General features: G+C 38.9%; 2 protein-coding genes across 4 annotated transcripts in view; one reads left to right on the top strand and one right to left on the bottom strand.

The window, feature by feature from the left end:
• The window catches only part of si:dkey-22o22.2 (neural-cadherin), a 110,536-nt gene extending 103,141 nt beyond the window's left edge, over nucleotides 1-7,395 (top strand). The window contains exons 27-33 of the mRNA XM_027149987.2: nucleotides 273-453; nucleotides 807-973; nucleotides 1,303-1,567; nucleotides 2,438-2,618; nucleotides 2,814-3,067; nucleotides 4,426-4,583; nucleotides 5,409-7,395. Of these exons, the coding sequence (XP_027005788.2) occupies nucleotides 273-453; nucleotides 807-973; nucleotides 1,303-1,567; nucleotides 2,438-2,618; nucleotides 2,814-3,067; nucleotides 4,426-4,583; nucleotides 5,409-5,888 (1,686 nt within the window). The 3' untranslated portion in view covers nucleotides 5,889-7,395. The remainder of the gene's footprint in view (nucleotides 1-272; nucleotides 454-806; nucleotides 974-1,302; nucleotides 1,568-2,437; nucleotides 2,619-2,813; nucleotides 3,068-4,425; nucleotides 4,584-5,408) is intronic.
• Nucleotides 7,396-7,875: 480 nt separating this feature from the next.
• On the bottom strand, nucleotides 7,876-12,826 carry ccne2 (cyclin E2). Of its 3 annotated transcripts, none has more exons than XM_027148870.2 (11): nucleotides 12,616-12,826; nucleotides 11,700-11,742; nucleotides 11,536-11,614; nucleotides 11,380-11,430; nucleotides 10,777-10,919; nucleotides 10,305-10,440; nucleotides 10,073-10,219; nucleotides 9,758-9,988; nucleotides 9,557-9,668; nucleotides 9,217-9,374; nucleotides 7,876-9,133 (listed from the first exon to the last, which is right to left on the bottom strand). In XM_027148870.2, exons 2-11 carry the CDS (start codon nucleotides 11,711-11,713, stop codon nucleotides 9,026-9,028), a joined length of 1,179 nt encoding a protein of 392 aa, XP_027004671.1. In that variant the 5' UTR covers nucleotides 11,714-11,742; nucleotides 12,616-12,826; the 3' UTR covers nucleotides 7,876-9,025. The 3 variants fall into 3 exon arrangements, with proteins under 3 accessions (XP_027004671.1, XP_047667514.1, XP_027004672.1); XM_047811558.1 differs by lacking the exon at nucleotides 12,616-12,826 and adding an exon at nucleotides 12,191-12,221; XM_027148871.2 differs by lacking the exons at nucleotides 11,380-11,430; nucleotides 11,536-11,614; nucleotides 11,700-11,742; nucleotides 12,616-12,826 and adding an exon at nucleotides 11,025-11,316.
• Between the last annotated feature and the right edge of the window lie 193 nt (nucleotides 12,827-13,019).

Raw genomic sequence — 13,019 nt, 5'->3', positions numbered from 1 at the left:
ACATTCAAAAATCTTGTCAGTATCTTACACTTAATTGGGGCAATGTGGAAGATTGGTAAATTAGACTAACCTCTATGTCTCAGGATTGGAGAATATGACATATCAATATACACCAGGGAGGTCACCCATAGTGCTGACTCAGACTCATTTGTGTGTGTGTGTGTGTGTGTGTGTGTGTGTGTGTGTGTGTGTGTGTGTGTGTGTGTGTGTGTGTGTGTGTGTGTGTGTGTGTGTGTGTGTGTGTGTGTGTGTGTGTGTCTGTCCTTGGACAGGTATATGACCTGAGCAGTGCAGCGGAGAGTATGAACAGTGCCCCCGGGTGCAGTCTGACTGATGGAGTGTGTATGACGATGGGAGGTCCCTCCTGTGGCCTGCGTGGAAAGTGCCTTGGGGAGTGGGGCTCTTTCAGCTGTGACTGCCACCCCGGATACAGCGGACACAAGTGTGACAACGGTGAGTTGGCATTTGTTTTAAAATGTACAAGTTTGTAGCATTAATTTTTTTTTTTTTAGTTGTTCTGATTAGAGGTATCACAATGAATGTAGCAGTAATAAAATTAGTAACAACATACAGTATCATAGCAACAGCCTTTTTAAACACATAATTAAAAAGCTTTATTTTCATAGAGGATGCTATAAAAGGAGTTTTCATAGAGGAGTTCTATTTTTATTTTGTGTTAAACAGTTTCCTAGCATGTTCTAATGCGTGTGTGTGTGTGTGTGTGTGTGTGTGTGTGTGTGTGTGTGTGTGTGTGTGTGTGTGTGTGTGTGTGTGTGTGTGTGTGTGTGTGTTTGTGTGCACTTTAGCGCTTCCTGAGTGGTCCTTTGAGAAGGAGAGCATGCTCAGGTACCAGCTGCGAACAGGAATCAGTCCGCGCAGGACACATGCTCAGTTCCTCATCAGAACCCGCTCCTCATCAGGCTTCCTGCTCAGCATGAGCTCCCGGGACTCCAATGAGTTCATCATCCTGGAGGTGAGGGGTAGACACACACAGTGTCTCACACACATACACATTTACATAGTTACCCAGGCCGCTCTCCATAAATTTCCAGGCCCATTGCAAATGCAGTCCATGTATTTGCAATGCAATGATTTTAGTTAAAGCCATTTTATTTAGAGACCCAGATTAGATCCGGTCATTCATTCATCCCACTGTATTCTAAGACATCATGTTACAGTAAGTATTTAAAAGCAGTTACAAATTTCTGTGTTTTGAATTAGCCATGATTTGATTTTTCTGTCATAATGTGTTTATACATAATGTAATGTGTTTTTTTTACATCCGCATCCGTGTTCATGTAGATAGTAGATGGCTATGTGTGTGTTCGTGCCAACCTGGGTGATGGCCCAAACACACTGAAGCTGGGGAGCCAACGAGTGGATCACGGCCAGTGGGTCCTGGTCATCTTGAGTCGCCATGACAACGTGTTCACCCTGCAACTGGAGCAAGGCGGGGGGTCACGGGAGGTCACTGGGGTGTTGGGAAATAAACAAGAAATTGTAGTACAGTCCTCCAGTGTGCTTTTGGGAAACGGTGCTTCGCACAGCACACAGGAAGACTTCCAAGGTGCGTCTCGGCAACAGTCTCTTCCTCCACCTCTTTCTGTCTAATGTCTAATCCATGTCTCTATTACAGGATAAAGAAGACACAGCAAGCTTGTGTTAATAGCAGCAAACATGTCAAACAACCACATGTGCCAATACTTTAATTTAAATAAAACCGTATAACTGTGCGTAGTAAAAAGACTATGGAGAGTTAAAGCACTATTATTTCATACTCTATGCAGGGTGAAAAGAAAACTATTTAACTAGTTAAAACTATTTATTCTCACCAGATTTTTTTACTTGGATCAAGAAATCATTATTGACGAAAACATTGTGTACATATATTTATAAAAGAAAATTCAAAACTGGTGGACTGAAAGTCTACACAAACTCAAATATTCCAAAAGGGCTAGTGTGTGTGTGCAGGTTTTTATTCCAGATTCCACATCTGTGTGTATTAGATGCCAAGATCAGCTGTTTAAACAGGTGGACTTCAAGTGTGGCTCGTGCCTGATTGGAATAAAATCCTACACCCATACTGGCTCTTTCTGAATAAGACTGGACACTTCACATTTAAAACATTAAAAAGTCTTATAAAAACTGTGATCGAGCTACCAAAATTCACCAGAAACTTTTTGCTGCATGCCTTTCGGTCGCTACGTTAATTAACACTGGTGTGTCAGTGAAAAAAGTGATTCAAGTCAGTGTACATCATGTTAAACTTCACTTGGCAGTGTAAATGATCAAATAATGAACAGCAGTCACTCTAAATTAACTCTTTAGGATGCATGTACCTGTGTGTGTGTGTGTGTGTGTGTGTGTGTGTGTGTGTGTGTGTGTGTGTGTGTGTGTGTGTGTGTGTGTGTGTGTGTGTGTGTGTGTTGCTGTGCAGGTTGTATGCAGGATGTAAGGCTGAACGGTCACTCTTTGCCCCTGGACGGTCAGAGCAGTGAGTTTGTCATGGTATTAGAGCGGCGGGGAGTTCAGGCAGGATGCCACTCTGATGCCTGTCGTGCTAAACCATGCCAAAAACCTCTGTACTGTGTGGATCTGTGGAGGAAGCATGAGTGCAGGTAAGACTACGTAAAGTGCACACTGCAAAACTAATGAAAGTTACTAAGCTTTTAAGAACCACTGAAGAAACACATACACTAAAGAATACACACATTTTCTCATGGGCATTGATGTGTCTCCAGAAATGTAAACTAATTAAAATAAAGTTATATACCGTAAAATGGCCTCTACATGGCTGTCTTTTCTCATTGCAGGTGTCCAGCAGGTCAGTTGCTTGTGGTGGATGAACACACAGGGTTGGTTAGCTGTGCCATGTCACCTTGTGGTCCCTCCACATGCCGTAACGGGGGTACCTGCCTGGCTCATTCCACCAAGAGCTACCAGTGTCGCTGCCCAGAGGGCTTCCGGGGCCAGTGGTGTGAGATCAGCCAAGTAAAAACATCACACTTGGCCGCACTCAGCCCCAGCTCCATCCTCGCTATAAGCATGTGCCTACTTGTGTTCTTCGGTAACTAACACTTCAGTCCTTACTTCAGTCCCAGTCACACTTATAAATGCATAACAAACATTTAGATGCAAGGTTATATTTATTATACAGATCCATTTACATTACAATCAACAGAGTATTTGCACTAGGGTTATACTTATACTGCTGTACTGATAAATGCTGTTTAAAATGTTAAAGGCAGTACTTCTAAGAGCAGGACCCTTCTGGGACATCCCTTATCAATTAATAATGTCTGACTACAACTTAACACATAATAATGACATCAATAAGTCATGGCCATGAGGCAATAAAAATATATTTGAACATCACAATGAATGATTGCTATGCTCGGCCTATGCATAAAAATCAATATCATAAACACAGCAAATGATTCATCATCAGGCTTCATAATTATAAAATAGGACAAACATTTCAAGTTACAATTAAACCCAAACAAGCCAAAAAAAATATACCTATTGGACCGACCAATATTTGGCTCAAATTCATAACATTTAAAATCACAATATGAAATATGAAACCTAAATTAAAATTTCAATAATGAGTAATGCCCATCATTTTGGGTTGTTTTTTTAGTTAATAAAATTTCATTTGTTGTTTTTAATTGGAAAATAGACTAACCTATGCAGCTCAGTAATATGTTCATAATTATTTGTTCACTTAGCCAGTATTGAGGGTCCAAGGCAAAGACACGGTTTGAAATATATCACTATATTGTCCATGGCTGTACTTAAACCATCTAACGAGGAGTGGGCCTGTTAACCTGAAGAATGTGCTTGTACACTTACTACACTGTAGTATTTATATACCCTTCTGCAGCTAATTTGACAAATAAAATTTACATTTTGAGTATGGCTGTAGCAATAGAGACAGTCTGTTCTTCATTAGCATTATTAGTTGGATACAGATTTGTTGTGGAAAGAATTTGCATTTTCAGATTTGCATTTGCAGAGTAGTGTCATGGAGCAGAGCCATAATGTGTGTGTGTGACAGGTGACAGCTACATCGTTAATATAATAGTTTGACAGTTGAGTTTACTCTTTACCGACCTTATCCATCTGATCAAAGACATCATGCTGATACAGACACACAGAACATTGCCTCATTCCTGTTCTAATGAGAGTCAAATAAACCAAAAAAAAAAGTGAAGCACGTTGCAATAGATTTAATGGATATATCAGAGTTGGTTGAGACTGCAGTGTGCTGCCGGTTGAGGCTTATTGGTATAAGATTAAGAATTGAATTGTATCGCTAGTGTTTCTGAAGTTACAAGAACAATTGTATTGGTTGTATTCTATTTTCTCCATCCTCATGTTTATCATGTCATATTTTCTTCTTCTGTATCACTGTCTCTTGTCCAGCTGTGCTGGTGGCGGTGACTGTGTGGAACCAGAAGGGCAGTGAGAATAAATTCCGGAAACGCGGCGTGTACCACATTCCAGCTGAGCACGAGAGCTGGGAGGACATCAGGGAAAACATCCTCAACTACAACGAGGAAGGTGGAGGAGAGCAGGACCAGGTACACTGTAATCACTGATGATAGACTAAAGCAGGAGGCTTTTGTTTGTAAGATTTCCACTAGATGGCAGCATAGCGTCGGTTTTAAAAAAAAAAAAAGTGACGTGACACTGTGACCCATACTCAGAATTCGTTCTCTGCATTTGACCCATCCAAAGTGCACACACAAAGCAGTGAACACACACCCCCGTAGCAGTGGGCAGCCATTTTTATGCTGCGGTGCCCGGGGAGCAGTTGGGTTCAGTGCCTTGCTCAAGGGCATTTCAGTCGTGGCTGGCCTGAGATTCAAACCCACAACCTTAGGGTTATGAGTCAGACTCTCTAACCATTAGGCCACGAATATATAATACAAAATGAGAAAGCACAGATGTGAGAAGTCTGAAAAAGAAAATGTATGAATAATACAAGCTGATGTAAACACAAGAATAGAAAATTGCCAACATATCAAAGAATATGACATGATAGTGACAATGGTAGAGGTTTTTAGGAACCTTTTGTTCAGAATTGGAGCAAAATGAATACTTTTGGTTGTTTGTGATTTGTTTGGTATCACTTCAAGTAATTCAGTAGACAAGAAGGGATTTATTTATGCTGTCTGAGAGGAATATATGACTCAAAAAACTCTTTCATTCACTGATCAGAACTATGTTGATTAAAAAAAAAGGAAACCATACTTTGAGGGGAAAAAACACCTGAATAGGTGGTTGAGATGTATAGAATAGAATGAATAGAAATTATTCTAGTCTTAGCCACTAAGCTTGTCTGTTATTTTTAATTTCCTCATTCTCATTTTTCTCTGTTGGTATTTTAACCCCTTTTCCCCTAGAATGCATATGACATCACAGAGCTGAAGAGACCGTTCTGCTCCAGCTTGTCTCAGTCCTCCTCGTGCACCACAGCACCTCTTATCAAGTCGTCTCAGGGCTCTCAGGAGGAAGTGCACCCAGGCGGAGTCCAAACCACCCACCACCACCACAACCCCAGCACCGCTTCCCATTGTGCCATGGATTTCAAGAACTACGTAGCACGCATCATCTGGGAGGCTGATAATGACATAATGGCCTACCCTATGGATACCTATCATGTGTACTGCATCGAAGGTGCAGGTTCAAACGCAGGCAGCCTTAGCTCTCTGAGCTCGGCCATCCCAGAGGAAGACTTCAGCTATGATTCTCTGCAGCACTGGGGGCCCAAATTTGAGGGGCTTAAGGAGTTGTTTCAAAGGCCTGAGTTGGGTTTTGCAAACACAGATGTTGTGCCGAGCCTCAGCCACACTGGGGGCAGGAGCTTCGAGCAACAACTCTAAGTCAGTAAAAGTCTGTGTGTTATTTACTGAGTTAAAGCAATGACACGTTACATGGAGTCAATCTCTTCTCTTGCTGGACTGCCAGAAAATCTTTAAGAGTAAGAGAAGCCTGGAGATGGCATAGCAGGCATGCTTTATTTATTGAGTTTACTCAGTGTGTACTGTCAGTAGTGCGCTATTTATTTTATCCTTGACGATTTACAGAGGGAACAAAGCCACAGTATACAGTAGCTATTTTACACTCAAATGCATTTTCTTTCAAGATACCACAGAGCTACATGTCCACATCTATAGTGACAAAAAACAAACACACATCATAGATTAAGATTGATTCCATAGCCCATGTTAAGCTTGATAAGCAAAGTCAGAATCACTCTAAGGAGCAGTAAATGAATCCTTTATGGTGTGATGATGTTCCCAGGTGGCATGGTGATGCATTGAGTAGAATTATCACCTCACAGCACCCCAGTTTTGAATATGGTTACTGGTTCTTTGTGGAGTTTCACATATTCTCTCTCTATCAGTGGATTTCCTCTGGGTTCTTTGATTCATGCCTCTTTCGAAAAACATGAAAGTTGGTGAACTGGCTTCAAATTGCCCCTAAGTATGAATGAAGTATTTGCAGGATGCCCTGCATGGACCAGCATAAAAAGGCACATTGTTATGCCTCATACTATGCCCAGGAGAAGCTCTGGAACCACCTCTACCCTAACCAGAAGAAATGCACTTACTGAAGATGAATGAACGAATAAATCATATTCTCTAACATACTCTTGGTATGTTACAAATGCTATGATGGGTGTTATGTGTTTTTTGTTTTTGTCTTTTTTTCATACAACCTTTTCTCTTCATTTGAGGAGCTGTGTGCACCATCCTTTTCATACACTTCAGTCTGATCTGATGAATTAAATCTCAAGACATGCTGCGTTCCTGATGAACTTGCATCAGTGTGCACGCTGCAGTAATTTTGCAAAAGCGAAAATTACAATCATAAAAATCTGTTATTGTTTAAAAAACTTTTCAATGCTTTAAATTAATATAGTTCTATTTTTTGATATGTGCAAGAACAGTTCTGAAAATTAAATTTTATATTTTGTATGAACAATAAATCTAAACAAAACAATGTTACCATTAAATGGTGTTATTTGATATTTCACTTGTTTCATTAGCTGATTGTTTTCAACTTCAATATTGTGTCAACTTATGTTTTCAAACCAAGCAGTGACATGCAAAATTGTCAAGCAGGACAGCTCCTGTTTTGGTGATTAGAGTTAAGAATAAAATCCAGTTTGGGAGCACAGTGGAGATGCCTGGGCCTGTTTCACAACTCCATAGCAATCAATGCAAATGAGATGCAGAGTGTGGGAACAATGACACATGCACCGGTATTGCAATTTGTCCCAGTCACAACCATTATAATGTCAATAAAACAGCATACATTTAGATACTGACCCCATGACCTTGTGTATATATATATATGTATGTTTTCTAGGGATTTAATGTCAAGTACTCCTTTTTGTATATAATGTTTTAATAAATAAAGCTTTCCTTAAAGCATTTCAAAATGTTCACTTTCTTAAGCAAAAATTTTTATTTGCAAGTAATAATGAAAGTCTAACAGAATAAGAACCATGTTCTTTTTACTGTCTAAAACAGTTGCATGAGGCACACTTCAAAAAAAAAGCCAGCACCTCATTGTGAGACTGATTGCTGCTGCTGTGTGTCTGTATTGAGGGGGTGTTTTTGGGTAGCTAAAGCCTTCTGAGGTCTCACAACTAGACAAAGACACACAACACCAGTGGCTTTGTGAGAAAAGGAGCCTAATGGCTTCTACACAAGCCAGCTGTCTGGAGAAAACATCTACAAGCTATGGGTTACAAACATGGTGCGTGTGTGTGTATATATATATATACACACACACACACACACACACACACACAAAACTACTTTTCCACTATTTCTCATGACAAGGACATGCATCACAATGCATTATTAAAGTTTTAATTATCTTAATTATCAAATGTGAACACAACAGTAGATGGGATCAGAAAGCATCAAATCTGATTAAACACCATTTTAGATCAGTTTGATCACTAGTTGTGTCTCTTTTCATACCAAACTAACCATCAAAACCATCAATGGAATATGAATCAGTTGCCTCACATATGTGAAAGCCTTTCTAATATTTTATTTCCCAGTAATAATTCAAAACAATTACCAAAATTCTATCAATGCTTTAATAGTTCAAATTCACCAACCAAGAAAGGTAAATCCTTGCTTGCCATTACCATATGTACACATATTCTCTTATGTACAGTTTTATAGCATCTACATTACAGGCACAGTATTTTACTCCTAGTTCTGAGAGTAATTTAAAAAAAAAAAAAAAAAAAAAAAAAAGTAAGATCTAGTACAATACTGCATCTTACCACATTTCATAAATAACCACCCACTGAATTAAATATTTGCCTTTGGCAATAAAATGAAAGGTAATTCATAGCACTGTGAAAGTTAAATTTAAAATAAAAGATGGCACCATAAATATGCAAATAATTCTGCAATTTTAAATTAATTAAACTTCTTCCAGAGTGAAATAGGCAGTCTAAGGAACATATTCCTAAGAAAAATTCAAACAATGCAGCACACTTGTGAGAATGACTCGCCCAACAATGTCAGCTTCCATGTCTCCATGCTGCAGTTCAGCTTCACAATGACCAGAGGTTTAGAGCAGCACTGACTAGAAATCCTATGGCAACATAGTTTAGTCCATAAACATTCAACACACACAGTTTTACACAACTAGAAAAATAGGACAAAACACACAATCCTATAAAATGAGCAATCGAAGATACAACATTGCAATGCTCTTGGTACATGAAAATGAAAGCCCTAAAATATTGTATAGGGCTTAAATACTTGTAAACAATTTTCTATGGAGTCTTTGCAAGAAGGCACAAAAAGTCTGATCATCATCTTGTGAGGTCATGACCACTCATTCATAACAGCACCTTCAAATCATTCTGTAAGGCTCTTTAACACTGATGTTAGGTCCAGAGGTCCTTTGTAGACAAAGAGAAAGGCATGCCCATGCTGTTGAAACGATCAGAAACAGGACCAGCAGATTGTTTTTGAGCCTTTCACATATTAGTGGGTTTTTCTGTACTTTTGGGTGGAGTCAGCAGGCCTCCTACAGCTAATGGAGACAACCTGTCCAAGTTCTCCTGCTGTCGCTGTTGAGCATCATTCTACAACACACAAAGCAGCCATGTTCACTTTTTACTGACTTGTTTGGAGAGACAATAAGTGAGAAGAGTGAGAAAACACTCACCAACATGGACAGATAGTCCACGTGAGTTTGGATGTTGTACCGGTCCTCTGCTGCAATCTTTTTGAAGTCCTTCAGTTTTGGGCATCCATACTCATTCACAGTTCTCACAAAGGGAGCCATCCAGCACACACAGCCGGATATACTGTCCCATGTCAGGCCTAATACAAGAAGATCAGAACCCTGATGATTTCCACCCTGACAGCTACAAGCTTCATTCAATTTAAACAACTCATTTTTACCAACACAGTAGTAAGCACTAAACATAACATCTCTCATGTGATGTTCTAATTAGTAAATATTTGATCCATGTTAATTGCAATAACAAAAATCATGGTCTTACCAGATACTTTCTGCACCGTTTCAATTGAGGTAAAGTGACAAAATGCAGCAGCAGCCAGAACTCCATACTGGAAATCTAGTGAGTTAATATCCAGTATACAAAGATCCAGCAACTGTAAAGACATAATTTAAACAGAATACATTAATTACACTACTGTAATGACTACAAAAGAAAATGTTAAGCTAAGAGCACCACACACACCTGGGTCATTTGTATGTAGGTTTCCTGAGAAAACTGAGGCACAAGAAAAGTTGGTCCTTCTTTCAGAGAGCCCACTTGAGCATAAAGCTTCAACCATGAGATGGGAGTTTCTGGACAGAGGTGCCAATTTAATGCCTTCAGCATTATAAGCTCCATTTCAAGAATTTCATCTTCATCACAGGCACCATCTGTGACGTACGCAAACTCTTGAAGCTTTGGCGGGTAGATTTCCTGTAATTACAGAATATACCAAGCAAATTAAACATTTCATATTTACACAAATCACTATTCGGGCAATCAAGCCAAATGTCTTACCTCCAGTTTAGATGCAATGAAGAGTGAAGTAATGCCAATAAGCTGCAATTGGTTCTTCCCAATCGCTACCTGAGTCAGCATGAAGCGATCAAAGAAGTCCTGAGCCAGGTAAAAAGTTTCACGGTGAAGAGTATACACTTCACTCACCTAAAGAGATACATGTAAGCATAATGTTTTACTTGCACCAAGCATCTATAAAGTTGAAATTACAAGTCACAGGTTAATAACAAACCTCTAAAAGCCAGTCAAGGAGAATGGCCCTCATTTTTGGTTGTAGGCTGGGGTGCTGCTGCATGAACGTTTTATCGTGGGTATACTTCAATTCTTTATTCAGCATCTTAATCCACACATCATCCGAGCTGGCCCAGCTGGTAAAACATACAGGTGAGACATAAGGTAATGTAAGAAACAAATTAAAAGTGAAATAAAACCAAAATGTTTATGTAAAACAAAACTAAATCTATATTATCTATAACCAGATTTCACCTATTTGGGACAATCTTCAGTTTTAAAAGATCTACATAAATAAAATATTTTGAATGTTACATCATGGCAGATCAATTTATTTTTTTTACATGTAAATTCTGGTACTGCATATCTATGGTTTATTAGCAAATCTTAATCACAATGTGCCTTATGAATTACAAATCTATACATACTAAACCACATTGTACATCTCAAAGTCATTCATCCCATGTTCCCACCTGAGGCAAGGCAGTGGAGAGGGTTTGACGAACAGGTTTTTGAACCGGAAGCGTTTAAAACCAGACAAGTTACTTGTCTCCTCGAGTTCCTTGTGAGGCGTCTCAACAAGGACACAGGGACTAACGTCATCTTCCCACCGATTCTACAGAGAGAACACATTTCAAACATCTTCACAAAAAAAAACTACAAACAAATGAAGTTCTTTAAATCCTAGGCACCTAAGAGTCAGCGCACTGCTTAATTGTACCTTTAGGCTTAATGTACAATATGTATTATGCATCACACACCCAGCCATATACCTCATATATACATGTCTAGACACACAAACACACACAAGCTAAAAGGATAAGTGAGGAACAAAAGCCCTCAGTCCAGCTGAACAAAGCTCAATTTGGCGGGAGGAGGCGGGATAAAGGGGAGGAGCTAACTGACGCTGACCAGCTGCTGCGTCATCACGCACACAATTAACATACACCGATTTATTTATTTATACGGACACAGTACCTGTATAATTAGAAGTAATATGAATACCAATATTTTTTTAATCGCTTTCTATTTGTATCACTTCATAAAATCTGAAAGCAAACTTTAACAGGACTTACCTGAATTTCATAACTTTGTTTCTTTGCTCCTGGTGTTTTTCTTTTGCACGGCTGATGATAAAGAGACAAAAACACAATGTTAGCTTTAGTCTTTACTAACAACACGTAATCATTATAAAACCCATGTCATTAAACATATACCAGAGATCATCCTACCTCAGCTTTTCTCTTCCTTGTACATGTGATATTTTGGTCTGCTGTGTTTTTATCTCTTTCTTGCAGTGTGTTACTGCAACTGGACAAAAATAAAACAGCCTTTGTCAATTTGATCGCATTTAGTCTTGGAAATAAGACAAGTTTACACAAAGATGGATTCTCACCTGCGTCTGGACATTTTTCCAAATGGCAGATTAGGTAAAACGTCTGTAATAATGACAACAGCAAAAAGGTCACGTTTGTAATCTCATAGATTAACAAATACAAGTATAATTCTGAGATAAAGTCGTTCAAAAACCAAAACAGGCCAAAAAACTGCTGCTGCTAGCAAAAAGGGGCTACATGAAACACGACCAACTTATAAGCAGTCTGATTTATATCACTTTTAAAAGCATAGTATTTAAAATTGTAACTAGCTTTTTTTTTTTGCTTTGTGCTAAATTAAGTTCTCCGTTAGTCATTTATTTATATGTCCATGTGGTTTAATTTCTGTAAAATGCTAGTTTTCTTGACTCGGTTGAATAGAGTTTGGTGAATCGACTCCGCGCCAATTTAAGAAGCGGGAGGACAACAAACCGCCTCAAACTAAATACGGCCAAAAACCGACAATATGGGCTTTAAAACCCAATACTGCCCAAAATATAAAAACCCACACCTCTTATATATCGCATTCTACAGGAATAAAACACTTTGATCCTTTAATTATTCATGTCTTTCACGATAAACCTGAACAAGAGATTAGCCGAGGAGCTAACAACCGACCCACATACTTTGTAGACTAGATCTGAACTGTCTGTGGTGTTCAGGTCCAGGTCATTTATATACTTACATCTGATCTAAATTAACATAAGGACATCATCTTTGATGGTAAATAAGACGACTTATCTGATTAGCATCTGTAGGTTAGCTTACTTCTGTTTGCTAATTGGCCAATAATGATGATAACAAACAAAAATATCGTACAAACGCAGTTAAAAACGTCTCAAGAGCATTTGTAGATAACAAATACAGAATTATTGTTATTTTATTTGGAAAATCGATAGCTAGAAACGGTACATTTTAAGAGAAACGTCTACTCACCAGCTGTAAAATAAATGAACAGACATCAGCTGGCGCCGGCGCCAACCTTTATAAAGGGCGCCAGTGCGCATGCGCGAGGTTTGGTCACTTTCGAGCGATAACATTTAAATATTGAATGTTCGCGGTTTGGTGTTTAAGCTAACCGTTTAACTAAGGCATTATTCTTATGAAATTGGATAAACATTGAACAGTTTCAACACATTTGAGCGTGTTTAGTCCTTATAACTGGAGTCTGAATGTAAAATGGTATAACGTGTCGTGTTCTGAGGGACTGTTTTTATAAAAAAGGACTTTTCTTATTTCGCGGTCAAACGAAACTGGCGCCCAAGGACGCTGTACACGTATTCCGTGAACTTCCCGTACGGAAAAACTACTTTTACACGACGTTTAATACTGTTTTTAGT

Source organism: Tachysurus fulvidraco, chromosome 3 (assembly GCF_022655615.1).
Source record: "Tachysurus fulvidraco isolate hzauxx_2018 chromosome 3, HZAU_PFXX_2.0, whole genome shotgun sequence".
Taxonomy (NCBI): domain Eukaryota; kingdom Metazoa; phylum Chordata; class Actinopteri; order Siluriformes; family Bagridae; genus Tachysurus; species Tachysurus fulvidraco.
The sequence above is the reverse complement of the archived record's forward strand: the minus strand, read 5'-3'. Positions and strand labels throughout refer to the sequence as shown.